We start from the raw sequence: 22,917 nt of genomic DNA on the forward strand, positions 1-22,917 counted from the left end.
TGTCACCATTATTCGAGATATCTCGGCGTTAAATGAGCCACTCGGTAAGTTCATATACGCGTAAAACGTGCATCATACCATTGTCCAAAACGGTCCTATTTCGCGTTCATTTCCGCGAGACTTGATTCTTGCACGTTTCCTTAATCTTTGTTACAACGTCGATAATAGTACGTTTAACACGAACTTTTTCAAGTGCATAAACTCGTATCAGATATGCTATATCTATACGGCATGTATGTATGTACTTACGATATATTAGAGCACTTGGGAGGATATCTGGAAGAATAAAGAAAAATAACAAAATTGTATTTATAATCTGTTATATTCGCCGTTGTAACAAAGCGATTTTTGTTTCTCCGTATGTTATTTAATCAATTTCATTTAATTTAATTAAAAATCTCGAATCTTTTCCGGAGAATCAGTTAACCGAGTCGTATGTTCGAAAATTATAACTGCGGAAATATTATAAATTAATAACAAATTCGCTAGAAACGAACGTTATCCCGTCCTACCTTTTTTAAAAACATTGTATATTACACGTGGAAAAATTATTTATATTTCACAGTTTTCTCGTATTTCGAAATTTAACGAAACCCGATAGCATCATCCCGTGTCATTGTTTTATCTTTCATCGTTTCAACGTTATTTGATAAATCGGAACTGCATAACGAATGTTATCACGCATTTGCTTTTGATGAAAAACTACGCATTTAATATGCTATACACATTGGTTTTATCGTTACGTAGGATTCCGTTGGTTACAACTTGTGCAATATTGTTAATGAGTTTTACGTCTGCATCGCGTAGTTTAATTAAGCGGTGATCAAATATCATGGTTCCTTGCACCGCGGCTATCAATTAGCTAACGTCGAAATACGAAGATCGAATTTACAAATGGACGGTTGAACGCGAATCCTCGACGCGTGGTTCTGCAATTTCGTTTTAATATCAAACGATAGCCATTAACAGTTGATTCGCAAACGACGTTCGTCATCTATCGTCGAACGATAATCGTGCAATCACTTTCCTGGAAAGACGGTAGACACCGTGGCCTAGATGGGCAAGGATCAAAGGCGTGCAAGTTATTCGAGGCTTTATTGCGGAAAAGCTCGGTAATTTTACGAGTTTTCTAGTGAGGCGAATTAAGATTTGCATAACGTCGGCGCGCCGCTCGGACCTAAGTGTCGAGAAATGCAAATGTAGCCTCGTGCTTAGAACTTTCCTCTCCCTCTGTTTCACCGTACCGTCTCTTCGGCCCGGTTTCCCTAGCCGTTAGAAGCGACGACGAAATCGTAAAGGATGTGGAGAAGACGAAGGACGAGAGGCGAAAATAGGAGCCACTGTAACATTGTGCGAACGTAGGATCCTAGATCCTACACCTTCTTCTGGCAAATTTTCAACCAAAATTTCACCAGACGATGCTTGGTCCCGATAGAACGAAAGAAGCTTCTTCCATCTGCTTACATCTGTGCTGCGATTCTTTTACAATTTTCATCGAATTTCCCTTCTTTTCGGTTTGTGCGCGAACGATGGAAAATTGGAACGAGATTCGATCCTGTTCACGATTCTCTACAATCTTAGCATCGTCGTTTGTAGACTACTTTGCGGAGGATCGAGGCTCGTCCCTTTTTGCTTTCACGGGGAAATTACGGTAATGGGGCGTGCGAATCATCGCGTTGGTTCGCGCGCGTTCCCAACGATATCGATACCTTTCGCAACCGTTAGCGTAAACTGGTCGCGTTGCAACGTATTCATGCGCGGCTCAGGTGCACCTGATTACGTTAATAATGAACGCAATTGGTGCTCACCTGCGTGACTCGTCGAACGCGCGTTTAATCTGTTTACCGAAGCTCGTTGCTGCTATCGCGTAGTCTCGCGTTTGGCCGGCAAAATTGCCGATGTTGGCCCGGTGCTGATTTCAGCAGCTGGATAATATCACCGCTAGATACGAACATAGTCTTCGCACTCGAATTAAATGGCAATTTGTCCGTCATAGTACACCAGTATACACGTGTACCTACGTATTACAAGATTTCTAGAATCGACAGATGAAAATAATAGATTAGAGGAAAATTAGGAGTAAATTAGGAAGAGGTTAGGGAGAAATCAGGCTTTCCGTAGGTTGTTCATAATTATCGCGTGTTTAACCGTAGGGCAGAGATTTGATCGGAAAAGACGGGTCACGCAATGCGGTAACGTTTTTCCCAGGCACGTAGCGAACTCGGTGTACAGCGGAAGGTGGAAAAAAGGAAGAAAGAAATAAAATAGAGGAAGTAGAGGGCTGGTGTTGGGAGGGTAAGAGTGGAGCGTATTTACGGTATATTTTCGTATCGCCTACGGGCTGGTCAAACGTCAATTCAGCCCCGGTTCAACGTATTCCCGGCACGCCGCAGAATCAGTGGGTCGTGTATTTTCCGCGAGAAATCTCGTGTCCGGATAAAGTTGGTTATCGTGCGACCCGACGAATACAACGGATCGGATATTCTTTCGTTTCTCTCTATTCTCGACGTTCCAACCTTCGCAAATCTTTGCTTTTCGTCTACGTGTAGCTACCGATCTTTCATTTCGATCAGCATCTTTTTTCGTGTATCGATCAAGTTTAGAACGATCATGGTCGTCGCTAATAACGAAAGATCGAGAGACTACAAGAACGTTTCGCTTTCTAGTTCGGGCCGCGTGAAATGCAGCGTTGACGATAAATTCAAATTTTATTGAATTATACGGTATACCGAGGAAGATCGTTTAAAGTACAAGCAAATGCTTTCACGATCGAATTCGATGCGTGGTTTCTACCAGGACTCCTCGTTCTTGTTTGCGCATAATAAATATTTATAAAGGGGAACACGGACAGAGAGAGAGAGAGAGAGAGAGAGAGAGAGACGGATCTTGAGACGAAGGAGAATCCTAGCTGGTTTTTCAATCGGTTGCTCCGTAAATTACGCTAATTTTCCTTTCCAACGTTAGCCGTGGATTCTCAATCGCTGTTTCGCGAGAAGTTGTATTTGTTGTCAAGGAATCGTACTCGTTCACTCGCAATTTGGTAGAGGAAACCATTCTGGGCTATCATTTGACACTCGTTGATGCGTAATTAAGCTGTTTAACCGGGATACAAAGCGGACCAAAGGAAACGCGATTTCGGTTTAATTTCCAAGGATAATCGGGAGCAGTAGCGGAGGAAAATTGGCTGGAATCGGAGCGTCGAGCGTCGGAATAACGAGACCATCGAAACGCAAGATCGTTATGTCGCTGTTCCTTAGTAAGACCGCGCTAGTAAACAGCGATACATCTGCACCGGTTTAACATCGATACGTTGGCCGTGTAAATTGCAATCTCACGAGATTTGCCGAACGAGTAGGTTCGATGATAAGCTAGTTACGCGACGATCGAGCAGGTCTCGTTAAACGCGATAACGAATTTTCTAGCCCGAAATTGCTGATAATTTGGGATTAATCGGGAACGGCGTAGATTAACTAACAGTTCATTTGGATGTAGGTTTTTCAAGGACGCGATAATCATCCACATCGATCTCGGCGTGGTGTTTGTTCCTCGACGGAGAATGTATTACGGCATTGGGAACATTTTCATTAAGCGAAACACGGGACTCGCGGAAGAGCGTGCAAATATTTTTATTTCGGTTCTCGTTGATGCACTCTGAAAAGAGCGTATTTTATTCACGCGCTGCATGACGTAGATACGTTCGATACGTGCCACGATGAAATTTTACTTCCGTCAACTGTGCGTATATTTCGTAGATCTCTCTTTTGAAATTCGTTGGAAATTTGTATAGCAACACGTGGATGCATGCAAAAAACAGCGCACGTATGCACTCGTGCACGCACTATTGTATCTGTCGTTGCCAACTTTTACAAGGGTTCGATTCGCTTTGTTCTCCGAGTATATTTCGAATCCATTGAGAAACGTCGTGTTCCGACATCGTAATCGCTGAATTTCCATGAAACTTTCGTCGAACGCGATTGTTCCATTTCCCCTGCATCTGCATTGTTCCTTGCCCGCCGATGTTACATCCGCATGTTCCACGCAAATATACGTCCCCGTAAAAACAAGCATCCGTGCTGCTACTTGGTTTACCCGTGGATCGTAGATAAACTTTAACGACCTATTATCGCGAATCTTCTGTGTTAAGGCTGTTAATCAAAGCGAATTCCAGCGAAGAGGCAAGACGCTCTCTATCTCGTAATGGTTTCGCCGTGGCCATTATCGTAATTGAAACGAACTTCCCTCGAAATTCAACGCCTGCCACCGAGATTTACAGGTTTTTCGTTGCACTCGCGTGCGCAGTTAGCGTTACGGTGATTTGCTTTTAGCTTGTACAACGGTGTCGTCCGCAGCTTAAAGTTGAAGCGGTACCACGTTTAATCGTGGATACCTGTGATTCATTGAAGCGGATGAGACGCAATGCAGGACTTAAAAAGATCCCCGTTGCCAGCAGGCAAGACAATGGCTCCGAAAACGTTTAATACCGGCGCGTCCGTATGCCTTCGGTGCGCCGTATGATTTATCGTTCCCCAAGATGCGCAAGAATATAATGCTAGTGATTTATCGTTCCATTATTCGGTCTCCCGGTTCTGGCCTTGCGTTTACGACAAAGTGGCGAACGCTTTAGTTTCGTGTCACTCGTAAATCCCTAAAGAGGGCCGATTTTCCGTCAAACGTATCCCATCATCCAGCTAAATCTCGTTTACCTAAAAAAAAAAAAAAAAACCAGGCACGATCGAGGCACATCTCGTTTCATTCGGTGCGTCGAACCTAATAGACCAAATGTCTACCTACGTTACTTACCCCTTTACACCTACACATATATATCTATATACATACACGTACATACGTATCTTCGTCTTACTTTTTCCTATTCGAGCTTCTACTTCTACTCCTTTCCTACTCCAAGTTGCGCACGGAGCGTAATCGCGTTCTCTCATGGCGAATCTTACTTGTTCCTTTTGCGCGTGGCCTTGCCCCTTCTCCAAATAGGCTGCTTCGGTACAATTATGGGAGGAGTCGGTCCGAGTTCTGGCAGAGGAATGTAATTTCGCGGCGCCTTAAATTCAATTTCGAGAATGTTCTTTAGGTTGTCGTTTGGCATAATGTGCCTTATAGCCTTCAACGAAAGTATCTCCTCGTCGGGCTTTCTCGCCGGTGGATTCTGATCCGGTATCACGTGCACCTTCGTACAGCCTGGCTTGCATTTTTCACCTGTGCAACACACGCTCTACTATCCAACAAGTATCCGTACGCGTGTACCTCTGAATAGATATTGGACGAAATAAAGGAAGAAAAGGACAAAGGGCAGCCGCAGTGTACCTTCGGAATCCGCGCAATTAAAGTCGAAGCTCGATTTGTCTTGTTGCTGCCGTGTACCTTCGGCTTCAAATTTCCCTCTGTTTTTCGGTATTTTCACGGATATGAAGTTGTTGTCGATTTCGTGCGCCACTTCGTCGTACGGTGGTTCCGCGTACGGCAGAGGACACGATGGATGAAGGCATCGCGGACAGACGCATCGGTTATCCGTCATGTTATTTTCGATTTATCGATTATTTTTCGGCGTCGTGCTGGAACGCGCCGCGCCTTTTGCCTTCTATAATCTCGAGGTTTGTTCGTCGGTCGCCATTCTGCTCCAGACGACTGAAGCAAGTTGCGATCGGTAATTGAGATACGTACACATACACGTGCATTTCACGTCGGCGAACGTTCGTTATTCGTTTCGCGTTGACGTTCGATTATTAAGTTTGGCAATTGAAATTTCCGCTCGATCGAAAATTGCGAAAGAAAACCGACGAAATTCTCCGGTTGGACTTTGACTTTTCGAGTTTAGAATTCTAATTGGGAAATTAATCGTTAAACAGAGGTCGAAATCGCTCGTTGCTGCAAATGACTTCCTGTCTTTCGACGCGAATTGCCAACTCGTATAATATTTCCGGCGAGACTGGCAACGTGATCGGAGCGAATACGTTGCGTGAAGGCTAATCGAGATAGAAGGCCGTATCGATCGATCTCAAACGTACGGAATCAGTCCGGCGTGCAGCCAAATTACGTGCCACGCTAGCTTTCGACGTACTAATCTGCGTGAATGTACTACTGTATAATACTCGTTTCAAAGCAGGCTGTATCCTTTTTGCGATAATTTCCCGTGCTCAGCTTTCGCGGTCAACTTGCAATGTATATAAAGTATTAATTAAATTAGCTTTACTGGAATATCTCTGAGGCTCCTCCGTATTAAGAGGCGTGTTTAATTAAAATTTATATCATAGGATATAGTAGGTTTTTTTTTTTTTTTTTTTTTTAGTTGATTTTGGGTCGCGCCCACCCGCCTCGCGACGAAACTAATTTTTAATCGCGCTACCTTTCCACGGACTTAAAGAACGAACGATATCTGTTAGTGAAATCCACTTTGTTACACTTTTTACCGTGCGATCAAAGTTCGGGGCACCGACTACAATCGAATTATCGGTTTTTAAATGAAATTCTTCGCGAGGGTCTCGCCACTCTTCTCGGAAACTTTTCAAGCTAACGCAATTTCTCGTATAATTGGCCGATTAATTTGATGAATTAAACGGTCTGCTTGGAGTTCGTTTAAGTCGTTACACCGAGTACGCGTATAATCGCTTCAGCTTCACTACCTTCTCTCTCTCTCTCTCTCTCTCTCTCTCTCTCTCTTTTTCTTTCGTCTGGTCCTTTTTTTCTTGTGTCTGAAGCGACGCGTTTATTCCAACGACACGCCACTCCAAAGTATCGCGACTGTTAGTTTGCGCGTCTACCCTTTCAACTCATTAACATAAGAACGTCTACTCGGGAAAATTGCATGCAATTTTCTTTAGGAACATGCTTCGCGATTCTGGTAACGCCGGGTTTTCACTTTGTCCTTTAAACTACATTCTGCCATAACATGTAATGTACGGGCAAGGAATTCAGCTGGCACGCGAACCCCGAGGCGGGCAAACAACACGGTCCGCTTAATATTTTTCATTCCCTACTGCTGAAAATAGAAGACGCGACTCGGAGATAAGGGCGAAGAAAGTAGGGAAAGCAGCATGTAGATGAGCAAGAACTGTTACTATTTCTGAAGAGGGGTTTGGGAAGTTTAAACGAGACAAGGGTCGACGGCACAGGATCGTTGCTTTTCTCTGGAAAATTTCTTCTGGACACGAAGGCCGCAATGTCGGGAAAGCTCTTCGATCGCTGGCGGTTTCATTGTTTCCCGTTCGTGGCTCTTTTCTTTCCCGATCCCTCGCGAAGTGTTTACGTCATCGTGTTGAGTGCACGGATTCATATTTTACAGCCAAATATACAAGAATTACTTTCGTTCAACGACCTAACGCGTCGTGGTTTTCCATACCAGGACCTTCCTTCGTCGATTTTTCACCCAAACACCCAACATCTCGTTTCTTTCTCTTGCATTTCGTCGTAAAAAAAAAAGAAGAAAGAGAATGAGAGCTTCGGTTTCTTCTATCAGTTCTCGATAAATATGATTGATTTCACGATTTTATATTTTCTTTCGATTCGCATTAATGTTTTTCCCTCGAACGGTCATTCGATTAACTAGTTTAAACGAAAGTTTCGCCAATACGTAACGAACGATCTTTATCGGTTCTCGTATCGGACATTTTAATCTCGAGTTTAAAGTGGTTTCTAGAAAGAGAGACTCGAAGTAAAAGGGATTCGAAAATTCCATCAATCTCGTCGCGTCGGCCGACCGATATTTGATGCGCTCTATCATGGAGATATACCGCGCACAAGGCCGATGATATGCTAATGCCATGCGCCCCTTTCATAACGACGGCAAGTCGTGTTTTACTTTCATGAACTTCTTCGAGCTGTTAATAGTTCCCACAAAAAAAAAAAAAAAAAAAAAAAAAAAAAAAGAAGAAGAAAGGAGAAGAAAGAATCGACCACGTTCTTTCAATGGCCGACTCGTTTTCTTCTACCTTTAATTTCAGTTAACGCTTAATTTTGCTTATATATATGTAGGAACTTTAGTACAATTAGTTTATTTAAAACGAATTAAACAGATATTGGTTAAACAGGAAACGATGGTTGTTTAACGTGAACTAAATACAACAACGTACTATAATTAAGACAACTAAGTAGCTGATTTGCAACTCTCGTCACCACTGTTCCAACGCTCTCTCTCTCGCTCTCTGTCTCACGCGGACCGCGCTCTCTCGACAACGCACTTTGCACTCTTTGACTCCTCGATTCGCACTCTCTGACTTCTCAACTAACACTGACTATTAATTCGTCTTTCTACCTTAGCATCCCTTTGTCTTGCCTCTTAGCCCAGCACGCGTGGGCCTTTTCCGCGCAACTATTCGATCCAAGGACCAACGATATATTGTTAGGTCTGTCGGCACTTTGGGTTTTCTCGCGACGTTGTTTATGGTTCGCCCGGTATCTCTTGGGCCTTTCTTCCACGATACCACATATATATAAAAATCACGAGTATAATTATCGGCCATTCTTATATTCGTGTAAGTTTACAAATTTCTACTATTTTCTGTCCTTTCTGATTTATTCACCAAATAATCATTTTGTGGCAGCTTCAAATTTGCGTAATGTAATCCTCGGATGACGCAGGATACATGGAACAGTGTGTGAAGCGTGTACAAAAATTACCATCTCTCGAAAGTTCACTTGAAATTTCTGAAAAAATGTTAGAATATAAAGTAGCCTGGAACAAGAAAAGTTTTTATCGCGCGCATATAATGAAATTTACTTTGTATAGTCAAATATGGTATCTCCGAGAATCGGAATCGTCTTGTACTACTACCTTGGAAATTTTCAAGGTAACGGCGTTTATAAATTCTTGACAGGTTCCAAGCCACCGTAGGTGCCACTGTAAAGTATCGTCGGATCAAAGACGGTTGAGCGTCGGGAAGTTAGAATACGTCGCGAACAAGTTTTTTCGCTGCCGGAATAGCGTAAGGAAAATCGATTTCCCGAATGTTCGACAGGGTCAGAGGATCGTTGGCGAACGTTCGTACATGGGAAAAGAAAAGGTTTTAATCAAAGGCTGTCGGATAAAAATTAATTTCAGCTTTCTATTCGACAACGTTTTTAGAAAGTATGACATTTTTGCGCCAACTCGCAACTTTGTTCGTTTTAATTTCTCGCGGCTTATTCATTTCGGGTACTTGAGTTTGTCAAAACATAAGCGAGCTTTATTTAACAGGGCTGTGGTTCTCCGGGGTATAATGTCATTGTACATCGACGTAGCTATCCATTCTACCGGCTAACGAGGTGGCCGTAATATCGTTGCGAGAGTTGGCAAGCACTAAACAATTTTAACGAGATATCCGAAAGAGAAGAAAGTTACCAGTCTAATTTCGTCGGGCCTTGCTAATTTCGCGTCAACTTTTTCACCAGCCGCCCAATTAACGTTATTTCACCCGCGTCAAAATAATTCGTTTCGCCGTTACGTTGTAACTTAGTATCGGGAAATCCGGCCAAGTTGTCGGTACCAGGCATTTTCCAGGAACGCGGAGAAAAATGCCAACTCGGGTTAGAATCGACGTTAACTCTGTTACCGTAGGTTAAATAGCAACCTACACTCGATGCTGCTTATTCCATTTGGCTAATAACTCGAAGGCTAATGTTTCAAGTTGAACGCGTAACGGTTCGATGGTTTACGTACATTGGACGGTTCGCACTCTGAAATCATCGAATGATGTATCGTGGGATTAATGGGTAATCAGAATATCGATGCTGCATAATGTTGAGTAACATATCGCGGAGCAATGTATCGGCCGCGATCTACCTATTAGGTTGATGCACGTGAAATATCGTTTTCTCAAACAGGACTTTAATCACGTACAAAGTAGAACCGTACGATACAAAAGAGTATCTTTTGCTAATTCTTTATTTTCTTATTCACAAGGGACGCTATTTATTCGATGACGGAATCGCGTAAATCTTTTCACATCGTTCGAAAAGATGGATTACTAGGGTGGCAAAAATATCTAAAAAGATGCTATCGATTAGATTGGTTTCGGAGCTAGGTCTGTTTTTGTGAAAATCAGCGAACGCCAGATGCGAGTTTTCGTTACACTGTCCGCTAAAATATTTGTAAAATCGAAGGAAACTATATCGTGTTTCTTCATCTCGAAACGATAATTTATTTAACGAAAGAAACCGTGTACACGCGTAGATAGAAGAAGATCAGCTGAGCAGGCGAAATGTGGCAAAATTTCATGTAGGTATTTCAAATTTGATTTCCGGATAAAGGAAATACAGCGTATAGCAGAGGAAATGGAGGAAGGATGGACCATCGACGATCGTTACATCATCGCTCGCATAGATTAACGTAAATGCGATCCAGATTATCGTACTGGCTGGCGTCAATAAAATCTCAATTCCAACTGTCGTTATGCGAGCGTGCGCGCAATTGGTATTTGGACAATTTGCCTTTGCTAAACTTCAATTCCATTGCGTCGTAATGGCCGAGATAAATAAATTAACGGAGAACAAATAATAACTGATAAAAGGGAGGATGTACCGTGAGTAACGTGTACGATAATCGATTCATAAATCTCGATATAGTTTAATGCCAGGCATTGTTTACAATCGATAATAATGTGGCATAATCGTGCTGTAAACGCGTCACTCTTTATAATCGTATTATCGATTTTATCGCTTTAATTGCGGTGATCTTTGTTCCGTTGATTACTTCGATATGCATGTTTATTATCGTAAATCGAAATAACGCCTCACTCGTCCTTATTTCCTGCAGCAAATATTTAACGCAGCCAAAATCCCACCAATTAAATTATCTTTTTCCACCGTAGCTTAATCCATTAAGTGAATATTCAGTTTTTATTTACCACGTAATCGTATTTCCGAAGTGTCACGTGGCTGCATGCATGTTTCTGTAACGATTCGCCTGTTCCATGCTATTATTATTATTATATTTTCAGTTGTTCGGTCAATTTATTTAATGATACTTTACAATGCGCAGTGTACGTTAGCTATTTATCGCAAAAGGTCGCTGCTTGCTATATTTAAATGGTCTCGTTTACATTACACGCAATTTTATTGAATTTTGCAGAAATCTGAAATATTCGTTTTTTTTTTTTTTTATTGGACATATCTGCCGGCCGAAAGTTTTGCTAATTTTATTATTAATTCGAAATTAGTTCTAAACAGTATAGTCGTAATAGCTTTTAACGAATCCTTTGTGCTCCTTATATTTACAAAGCAAATAAAAGCTTTATAACAATTCAAATATTCGGCTAGAAAATACACTGGGTGTCGGATCTACTACGCACCTTTTCTCTGGCAAGCTTCTCAATTGTAAACACAGTCTTCGTTCCGTACAATAAACGTATAAACGCAGATAAAGGTACAGGAACCTCGAAAATCCCACAATGCGATCGTTCTATTTAATATTCATTTCTACAATATTGATAGATGGGAACCGATCTTGCCCTGCGGTATTACGCGCATAAACAGACAATTGACGATGAATCTTGAAACAACTGTATCCGTTTACATGCAGCAAGATTTCCTTTAAAGTTGCAGCGATGCTGCGGTTTCAATCCGCTTAAGGGTTGATTATCATTTATGGCGATCGATAATAATTCCACGATTCGCGAGATTTATCTGGTTTGGACGAAAGTTGGACACTTGAAAAATACACTCGTCCTGGTATTATTACCGACGTTTGTCACTCCCGTCGTTCATTTATGGATCGAAGTTATTGTGGCTGGCTTACCACAAACGAGATTGCGTTTGAAATATGTTTGCCGACCAATCGAATCAATTTAATTAAGAACCTAATACATTATCGCCGTCTATCGTCGATTTCGTGGCGCGGCATCGTTTATAGAAATTTCAGGGCATCGATCAGTCGACCACGCTCGTCTACCTCCTACGTTTGATTTCCAAATCTATATTATCGATAGACATTTTAGTTGAAATTGACGTTTAATGACGCCTCAAGGTACATACTACGAGGAAATTGCTTGTAAACGAAACGTCTTTACGTTCGCTGTCGGTTTATGTCGCTTACTTAAGCAGACGATATCGAAAATTTAAGCAGGTTTAAGCGTATTCCGGCCCGAACAACGCACCTTTTATCCGTTCCTTCAATTCAACCATCCAATAAGTGTCGTACATTATCGATTATTTTAATATTACGCAGTATCGACTTTAGCAACCATATATTAGATTGTCCGAAAAGCTTTTTTCGTTTCATAAGGTGATAATAGATAGTTTTATATTATTTTATTGAATTAAGTATGATCCATTTCGTTTTATTTCTATTATTATATTCGTGCATAATTCGATAAACTCAACAAATCATAATTCAAAAAACTTCAAGAATAATAATATAAAACAAAGAACATTGTGCGTCTATTATTTCCTTATAGAAATTATAGCCAGATTCAGGTGTGGAAACGAGATCAAAGCGAAAGAACATTGGAAAGAGGAGGGAGAAAAAAGATTATGTGGAAGGGAAGAAGAGGACCTGAGACATGTGATAGAAGAATGTGAAATAACAGGAGGAGCAAAGGACATGGAAAAAATATTGAATGGGACTGGGGAAGGACTAATGGACTTAAGAGCAATAATAGAGAAAAGAAGGGCAAAGGCAATACAAGACGGGGTGGAATGACAGGAAGGTAGCACAGCAAGGAGGCAAAAAGACCAAAGTGGCAATAGTGTGTAGGCATAAGTTGCAATAGTTTGTAGGCATAAGGTGCAATAGATTATGTAAGCTTTAGTTTTAGATTAGAGGTAAGAATATGCTAAGTGCAGTAATGTGTTGTAAAAATCGAAAGTTCGTCCAAAGCCGAGAGGCACGGACTAAAATAAATAATAATATTTCCTTATAGAATGAAAGGAACATTTCGGACAAGCTAATAATAGATCATCGACTTTAACATGGTTCTCGTGTGTGTCCTCGATCGGCATATAGATTTTTGGAAACATTTGTTTCGCGCAGTTTCTATTCTATTTGCGATATTTCGAGTCGCGCGAGGCAAGCTGAAATAGTTCTCTGCGTAATGTAAATTACAAGCGAGTTATCGGGTTGCCAGATAAAGCGGTCCATTCTGTACATTTACGATAGGTGGTACAAGCTATGCAGAGTTATTTTAATTTCCGGTTGGTCAGTGTCTCGGAAAAGCGAGTTGGTGATAGAGCATTATCGTCGAACCGCTTTTCTACCCTGGCGAAAGTTTCCACGAGTGTGCAGGTTTACAAATGAATTCGTTGGCGTTTCAGTCGATAGCGCGGATGAATCTCGAGTTCGATGAATAGCAACTTTGACGACTTGGCGACGGTATTTAACGTAATATCGTTATTGGCTTCTAGGCGAGTTCCAGTTTAATTGGAATATTTCTCGGAGCTTAAGAAATTACTTCCTTGTAATTGTTCGATACGGGCTGTTCGTTAAAATTGGACCAAGGTTCGCTTCTCTAGACAGGCTACGTTTATATCGAACGAACCGTTGGACATTTTTTTTTTAATCGCTCGATTCGATAAAAGCGAAACCGAAATCGAGCGGAAAATCAAGAGCGCCGGACGAAATTAAAAGTTGTTTTCTATCTGGAGAACACGACCGTATCCTCCGTATTCCACTGCTGTTCTCTTCTCTCGAAAGGGGATTCACAGGGATTCGCGAACATACACAGGAACGAAATTATTCTCCGCGAAAGCTCGGCAAAAGCAGAGAAGGTTGCCAGACACGCGTCGGCATCAAACCACTTTTACCATTTCCTTCTTTAGCGATCCTCGTTTTTTCCCGTTTCATCGCATCATCATATTCTACAGTAAGATACTGCTATCTTTTCTTCCAGTTTTCAAATAACGCACGAACTATCAGCCAATAACGTTTCTTCCTAAGCGTCGACAGGACAGCGAATTTTTGACTCGTTGCAGATCGATCAAGTTCAATGGTCAAGGAACGAAGAACAGCTGAACCGAATGATTTGTAAACATTTTGTCAATGTCTTTCAAGGAATCCCAATTACCAGGAATTGTCCAGAATTCGTTTCAGTTTCAGGAATTCTGTCGATACGTCTTCTTAAGCGATAGAAGTCTCGCTTCGCGTTTCGTTTTCGCTTCGAACACAAGAATTGAAAAGGTTTTTTCGACGCGTAGACAGCAGAGACCGAGGGATGAAATTAGCAAGCGTCAAGGTCCGGGGTTTTTGGTTGGCTGACGTTTCGGCTGACTGGGTTGTCAGTAACGCACAGGCGAGGCAAGAGACGGCGAGAAGAGACGAGAAAGGAATAGAGGAGAGAAGAAGAGACGAGAAGAGAGAGAGAGAGAGAGAGAGAGCGTGTGGAGTTGGGTAAGGGAAAGGAAGGGAAGAGAATGGAAGGGAAGAGAAAGGGTGGAAAGGAGGAAGGTCGGCGGGGAGGTCAGCGCGTGACAAATGAGGCTGTTTGTCTGAACCTCGTACACACGGATAACGAGCCCCCTCAGAGGTCTCCATAGGTCCTCTTTGCCCGTCGAGTCTCGAGCTGCATCTCTCGGTATTTCGTCGCGCCTTCCCCCTCGGCTAGCCGAGAAAATTGCGTACTTTAAACACACCTGGCTGCCTCTGATTCTCGAGGATGTCGTTGCATCTAATTGATGTAGTAATTAGCGATGAGACGGACGGTTTCGCAATCAGGAACAGCGGCAGGAAACTGGGCTGTCGTGTATCGCATCGGTGAAACGCCAGGCCAAACGCAATTCCGGAAAGAAGTTCGCTGACGGTCGATGCCGGTGTAGCTGGCTGGTCGTGTTTTCGGGATCGGTAAAGTGTACGTGAAACGCAGCCGAACCATCGACTACACGAACGTGTCTAGCATCGAGGAAGCTCCGTTAATTAGCAGTTGTTTCGCCGGTAGATCCTCCTCTAATTACCTATTATGTGGTCGTCTGATCGAACCGGTGACTAAGTCGCGCGTCAACGCTATCTCGCGACCCTTAATTAGCCTATCGATAAACGGAATCGGGATAAGGCAACTACTCCGTTGCTGCTCCGTCCTTCGCGTCGATGTTATGAGAAGTTGCGGAACCGGTTAGACGCGGAAAATGAGCTGTCGGTCGGACGCCGCACTATGCTTCGCGGTTGTCGATTAATTTCTCCTTTCGCCAATCATCGTGAAAATTCTTCCTCCGTCCTGTCAAACTGAACTTGTTTTCGATCGACGTAAAATTCACGGACCACAGAAACCGTTCCTTCCAATTTTCTAAAAATCTCTTACTCTCGATGTTCATCCTAATATTTAAATATTCGAAGTACGTGTATCCGAGTATGTCTGTAAGCACTATGGCGATTAAAATTTGCTACGATATACGATATACGATAATTTGATACGAAATAAACGATAATCGAACATCGAGAGGACGGAATCGCCGACGACAAAAATCACACAGTGATGGTCGACAGCATCAAATTTTAAGACTGTCCTACAGACTGCAGAGGCATTTAAACGAGTAGCTTTCCGGAGCTTCGTGTCGTTCCCCGTTTTAGAGCATCCACTGACTTCCACTGACATTCTAGCGAAATGTGAAAAACGGTGCAGATGTGGGATGAATGGACGACGAAGGAGGCTAATGGCGGTCGGTCGGTCGAACGATAGATACGAGTCACGAACGATCTGTCGCCGGGAAATTGAATGTGCATGCTGCGGCCCGTTCGATTCTCTTCGATCCTTAAATTCCACGTCCTTTTCTCTCTTGCCATTTGCCGACAAATTTTAATAATAGCACGCCTTTATCTAAGAACCGGACTCGAGGAAGCGGACTGAAACAATGGACCGGCTAGGAAAACGATGTTCGAAAGGAACTTGACGATAATCCGGGAATAAATTCAAGCGGTTCGCGATCTTCTTGGTTTCAGGGTAATTTATTGCCCAGGCTCCGATTCGCGGGCTGCACGCCGCAATTTTCTCGACCATCGTAGTACCAGTTTTACCCGGTGTTCGCTAATATCTCTTTCCCTTTCTCTCCACTCGTTAGAAATTCGTCTCAGTTGATTTACACGCGACCAATTCTCGTCAAACCAATGCTGAGTTTCATCGTTGATACCGCGCATGAATCATCACCGGGCTTACCTCATTACTATCGCCAAATGTCGAACACAGCGCAGCGCTCGTCAGCCTTTGAACTTCATTGCGATAATTATTTTCCGAATATCGGATGGTGACACGATATTAATTACGTTATAAATTACCGCCGCTGATATAAAATACATAATGCGCGTATTGTCGCGGGGGTTAGGATCAGGCTCGCGGTGGATGCGCGCCGTATAGTAGCCTATTTGAATTGCAGATAGAAACGAGGCTGGTATCGGTGAAATTAGCGTCAAATCTATCGGCATTAATAAAGTGCAAATAGACCAACTCCGAGGCCGTTAGGTCATCGTTGTATGCTCTCGTTCGATGTAACGCGTCGATTAATTAACCGTTGGCTGTTATTTCATCCAAAAAGGAAAACAAATTATCGATGATACGTAAACGTGGAATTTTTTTGAAAAGTGAAACGATCCGATCGTATCGCGTGGCAATTGTTGTTCCTTTATTCGATTCATAAAATACGAACGAAAGCGACGAGAAGGTAAATCGATCGAAAGAAAAAAAAAAAAAAAAAAAAAAAGAGGAAAATGGGAGAGGAATTAGGAAGGTAACGGTATAAGCAATAATCGATATCGGTGAAGGATAAAAATGGTACTGATCGTAACATATGGCGCGATATCGTAACGGTGGTGGCAGAAAGGAAATTCGAGATCGTAACTGGATCGGGTCTTTTTTTTTTTTACTTTCGCGTCCCTTTGTCTTTCCCAGCCGAGATAGATAAGAAGATGAACTCTGATAACGATATCTGCGACTTACGATTACGATACTTTGAGTGACTGTATCTCGTTGGTTGTTCGATCTCTCGCAAACCCCGGAGTTCGGTATCCAATTCTGCCCGATTCTCCTCGTACATTTTCTTCTCTTCATTTAATTTTCACGAGCACTCGAACCGCCGTGATTTAAAGCAGCACGAGAAGGAAGCGGATCGATATTTACTCTGGGTTCGATTAACGTTGCTTCGTAAAATTTTTATGTCTCATTGAGAAGCTAAGGTAAGAAGGTACAGCGGCAAATGTTTCACGACTCTTCGCAGGAAAAATCCACTTTTCGTTCGTTTATCACATTTTGATTAGATTCTCGGGTGCGCGTATCACGCGTATAGACGCTGGGATATGCAAATTGGATCGCAGTGTCTCAGTTCGAGCTGCATATGCAGACGGTGGATATTGGAAGAAAAGGTAGTGCGGCGGCGTAGTTGGCTGGGAAAACGAGGAAAGTTCGGCGGGAAACGAATTTTCTCTTGTACCCTTTAAAACGTTTCTCTTCGATATCTCGAACTGTCGTTCCAATAACCGCGAGAATACGCTGAGTAACGATTTTGATGCAGCGTCTAAACAGCACCGGTGGATTAGTTTCCTTTTCGTCGAGGAAAAATTTGCATCGTCGATCAAAGGATATTCTCGTGAACGTTGCGAAAGGTGCGAGCCATCATAGAGAATTCATAAATATAACGGTCGCGTCGATAGGGAGTTGGCTCGAAATGGATGAACCCGAAGACAGTGTGTGCCCTAAAGGACGAGGGACATCGTATTATGGTGGCCGATCGAAACCAATAAATCACTCGGTGGTCGGTCCCCGATGACGTTCGCCATCGATCATTCGCAATTCGCAAGAAGGGATCGTTGACCCACCACGAAGGGGCGTACCAGACCTAGACTGATCGATATTCGACCATTAAGTAGAGACACTTAATTAAGATCAATAAGGCTTTTGATACGACATTAACGTTATATGACGCTTCGCTTTGACGCACCGACAGCGCACAATCGTAGGACACGTTGCGCGATCCAATCGTGTTTGCTTTAACGAGTTTCCGCCTGACCAACAACGACCATCGATTTGGATTACCTTATCGTCCAACTATCCAATGACTTTATTTCAATTCGCGTTACTAAACGTGTCCCGTATGGAGATACGTGCAGCGAACGAACGTAACATTTGACAAGCCATGCTTGAAACTCATTCGCGTTAGTTGCACGCGTATCCCGTAGAGCTTTTAATGTTTCACGCGCAAGTTACTTTTATATGACTCTCGTCTGCCGGTGAAAATACGTTTACACAGGTACGTACAGTGATATGCGCGTGTGTGTAGGATTTCCGGAAGGGAGACATTACTTTGAAGAAGTAAGACGTCAAGCCGATATTCTTGAAATAATGCGCAGACGGTGCGCTAGTTTATCTTGATATTCGTGGCGTTTTCTCGATACATAAAATAGTAGCGACTACTTATGGCCACGGTAGGCGGGCATTTCGAATGTATTCGCTTTGGATGATAAATCTCGAATAAACAAAGTTACGTTTCGCTGTAAGTATTTTCGACAAATGCGACGGAAACGTAGTTTGCGTGAAATTCTCGTAGGATAATTTAAGCTCTTCAAAGGAACGTGTTTGCTGAGGTACTTTCGGCCGAGGACATTAATCACACAGAGGCATTAATCATTACAACTTAAGCCACTTATCGACGTATCCGAGAGAAATTACATGGATCTCTGGACGAGTTATATTCGAGTTTATCCGCGGCAGATGGAACGACAAATTGTTCGCTCGACGGAGATTAAATTTTATTTCAATGCGTTTTCGATTTTTCGTTGAAACTAACACATTCGTAAATCCAGGTCACTGATTCGTTGCTTTGATTTTTGCACCGGTTAACGGGCTACGATCTCGCCGGGCCGTGGATTTCACGGCGAAACGAAATAACGCCGAACGGTAAACGGTGATGCATTAAAACATGATCTTCGGATTTAATGTTCCACCATGAGCTAACGATACCGAGTAAAAGCTAATAGATACTAACGAACTACCGGTCCGAGTTAATCGATACGTTTACGTTGCCGCAGCTAGTAGTAGCTCGTTCGTATATTTTCGCTAGGAAGTGTCTGCTATCCTCCGTCGTATTTCAAATCATCTTCGACTGATATCGCGTAACGTGATCTAACGAAACAGTTCTTGCATTCATAGCGGTGAATATGGAGAGGGTCGTTAAACGGTAGGATCGTTGTAAGTCTGCGAAAAAAGGTTCTTATCGCGAACGTGCCGCAACTGTAACTCATCCCCGAAACGAGAATATTATCTCAAGTATAAATTCGAGAAACGCGGCAATTTCATTGATTTATCGAGCTACAGTCGAGATGGGTTGCTCGAGGGGTGGAGAAGAAGGTAGAAGAACGCGTGCCGGACAGCCGCATCTCTGAACTTTATTTATTCGCGGTGAATCGAGGCTAGCCACGGGCTCGTTACAACGGCACATTACCCAAATTGCGGGCATTTCATAGGGCCATTTGCTGGCAACCCCTTTCGCCACCGAGCCACGGAATTTATAGCGTTCTTGCATGAGATCACTCGCGAACATAATCCTTACCTCCTAAGACGAATGTTTCTTCCTGAAAGTGTGTTTCTCGTGCACGTTTCCCATTCCCCTTTGCTCTCTCGTTCCGTCGTTTCGCTCGTGCTTTACTCGGTTTTCCGCTCGCTCGATCGCCCTATCCTTTTGCCGTGTTCGCAAATCATTTGTGCGTCGTTACGGTCGTGGATCCGCAACCGGGCAATCGGCCAGAAACTCCAAGTTTCGGCAGCCATGGTTTTTGCCCTATGATCCTGTTGAAACAGACTGCCAGCCACGCAACGCGTTTAGGTATTTGTTCTACGGCCCAACGAACGAAAGGGGTTGTTTTCCTTTTCCAGGGAAAATATCGACTACATAGCCAGACCGTCGATCAGGTGGCCAAGTCGAGTCGAAAGAGTCGTTGATCCGCGAATGTTTACCGATCGGATTAAAAGAGCAGGCGTCGCTTGGATGATCATCGCGGCCGGAGCCATCGAAACCGGCGCTTGTGTCGCAAGTATCGACGCGGCGATTTAAGCGACGTCCAAACTATGGAGACGTACGGGCGTGACCTATATGAACGCACCGGTGCAACTAAAGTTACGACCATGGATATAAATCCGGTTTAGTCCCACGGGAAGAGACAGATTTATTTCCAGAGAAACATCGCACCATTCGCGGTCGGCGAAACCTCTTCCCTTCGCGCGCTCGCGGTAAAGGTACCGATTACGAGAGGATGGGACGCGAATCACGCCCTTATTTTCACGAACAGATAGCGTCCACTAGTTCTTATCGGCGACGGACGAAGCGAGCACCGATATCCAAAGAGAAACGTTTCCCTCTGCGTTCTATGCATACGTACGTATAAATTCGATCCTCTCTTCTCTCGAAATCAGGCCAATGCTTGTCTTTGTTTGAAACGCATCAAGGATAGCCTTTGTGAGTAGCGGATCATGAAATCACCGCGAATCCAAGTGCCGTTTGCTTTGTCGAGGTCGCTTTGAAGGCCTCTCGTGGAAATCTCTTCGATACAGCCCCCCTGTGAATTTTTTCGTATCGAGAGTACCGAAACATTGGAGATGCTCCAGCTAACGTGCCTTTAGAGATCGCTTAAAGGGACGAGGACCGCACTCGATATCCCTCGACTTGTTCGTTTGCTTTTCTTTGGGACCGTACGAAGACGTAAAGGTAGCGACACTTTCGACTATCTCGGGATAGTTGCAGACGGTATACGTGTATTCGACAGGGGACGCGATTGTTCCGCGATAATCGTCGCCCCGAAATCTTCCTTTACATTGGCTGGAATAACGAATCTACGAGGTGAAATCCTACGTGATCTTGGGATGACTCCGGCAAACCTCATAGATACACGAAGCAAATACATATGTACAGGATTATATCTGAGCAGAAGAGGCCGCGAGGCGTAGGAGGACGAGACACGGAGAAACGGAAGGAGGTGCGGCTATGTAGACACGATTATCCAGCCACTGCTTATAGGGAGAGCTAACAAGAGCAATGGCATGGGAAGTTTGGTAAGCGCGAGCATTCCTCTGACGCTGCTTTACCGGACAATCTCCGCTCGGTTCGGCTCGGTTCAGCCCGGTCCGAGCAGGCTACGTGTGATTGAAGTTCATCCGGTGAGTGAAGGAAGTCCGCGAAAGCGGAGGCGGAAGGAGGCGGAATCCTCCGCCGTCTTAAGCCATCCACAGTCCATGCTCGAAGATAAATCCCTCGACGTGCTACTCCTGCTAACTAACTGGATTGCTCAAAATAGCGCGCTTAGTTAGGAGAAGGGTGTTCGTTGCTCTCCGGTTATCCTCGCGTACTCCTCCATTCGTTCCTCCATTTTTGCTAAAATGCTCCCATGGCGATACCCAAAGGTTTAGCAACTGTACCGAAGCGAGACTGTCTTACCTCGTAGCGCAACCGGGCAATTCATTTTCGTTGGATAGTCCGTCGAGCTTGACGAGTCGGACGCACATATTTTATCGTTCCGGCCCGACGTTCCGCTGCCGCGAGGGTGTAATTAATTATTTCAATCTCGTTGAATGGGAATTTTCCTTGGGACTGAAAGAGGAAAAGTGGAGGAGCTACAAGTTTTACAGGATACGCTTTGCGAAGATACTTTCAGACGATTGCTCTCTGTTTAACCGTGGGAGAAGTTAAGTGGTAAGGCCAGGCAACCTCTCCAGGAAACATCGAAGCAAATTTGCCGTTCTAAAAGCCCAACCGGTAATTACGTCATACCATCTCGCCATAGCAATCTCTTCGAACAACAAAATGCTTTTGGGACGAAGCGCCCTGTCTCGCTGGGCTTTCGCATTCTGGCCAAAGTAACATTACGTCTCATGAAATATCCAATGTTCGTGTTTAACTCTTGATACTGGTCGATCTTCTAACGATAACCGGTACGTTGTTAGAAGCTACGATCGTCACGTATAGGCGTGGAAACGCACGTTAACCGGTTGATAAAGCAAACGAGCGAACGACCAACTATCCGACTGGCCGTTTCGGCTGGTTGTTTTATTTTTAATCCGCCGTTCCGTGACAAGCGAAAACGCTCGTAAAAATGTAAATTTTAACGGGCGATTAAGTTCGCGTGGCTACGATTAACGCGATGAACGCCGCCACGTGAATTTATTCCCTCGTAATTGCGATTTATTTTCACGTGGGGACGGCTTTCGTGTTCTTCGCTTTGAGCATCGGAGTCGGTTCTCGATTGGAGCACGTGCGACCACTGGAAAGAATTACGAACACTTACGCGATGGCACGATTTAACGTTAAACTGGCAATTAGTTGAAGAAGTCGTTCTTAAACCATCGGTAACTTTACGAGAGAGTTGCCGGCTAGCCGGGTTAGTATAATACGCGTTGTTTAATGGATCGTTTAATCGGATATCGGAACTTGCGACTTTGAGAACTTTTGTCTGTCGGAAAATTTCCTATTGCAATTTCCAAAGCAGCTGCATCTTTACGCTCGTCGATGTCGATGTTTTCGTTTCTCGTCTATAACCTTCTCCAAGAATATTTCCCAGCGTGCCAAGAATTCCTACACGAGCGGCCGATCTCTCAGAAGTTTGCAAGGTGCGCTGACTAGTCGAACCGAATTGCGTCAAATCTAGCGGATATTTTCATTCAGATGTCTGATCCTTCGGCAACTCGTAGGATGACGGATAATCTACTGGATAATTAGATCCAGAAATTTGTAATTTTTCATACGTTTCAACGTTTCGAGAGGATACAGCCTGATTTGTATGTAATCATCTTTGTTACTGTACGAGTTTGTTGGACGTTCTTTGCAGTTTTTCATTTTGAATGGTTTTCATAATTCACGTCGTTTTATTCGTTCGACGTAAAAAAGCCAAAGATAATTCTGAGACTGATTTTCTTCTAACAATGGTTACGCCAGTATAATGTACTACGATCTATAATTCACTCAAAGAAGAAAATAGATTAAGCATAATTTTAAAGATGAGATATGTAGTTTCATTTATTATAGAACCCTATA

The 22,917-nt window shown here is 43.4% G+C and overlaps 1 protein-coding gene and 1 long non-coding RNA gene across 2 annotated transcripts in view; one reads left to right on the forward strand and one right to left on the reverse strand.

Moving 5' to 3' along the window:
- The window catches only part of LOC122577691, a 71,462-nt gene that overhangs the window by 2,483 nt on the left and 46,062 nt on the right, over nt 1-22,917 (forward strand). The window lies entirely within an intron of this gene.
- On the reverse strand, nt 4,945-5,530 carry LOC122577689. Its single transcript, XM_043749170.1, has 2 exons — nt 5,320-5,530; nt 4,945-5,211 (listed from the first exon to the last, which is right to left on the reverse strand). The coding sequence occupies exons 1-2, from the start codon at nt 5,528-5,530 to the stop codon at nt 4,946-4,948; spliced, it is 477 nt and encodes a 158-aa protein (XP_043605105.1). The 3' UTR covers nt 4,945.

Source organism: Bombus pyrosoma, linkage group LG2 (genome assembly GCF_014825855.1).
Source record: "Bombus pyrosoma isolate SC7728 linkage group LG2, ASM1482585v1, whole genome shotgun sequence".
Classification (NCBI taxonomy): Eukaryota; Metazoa; Arthropoda; class Insecta; order Hymenoptera; family Apidae; genus Bombus; species Bombus pyrosoma.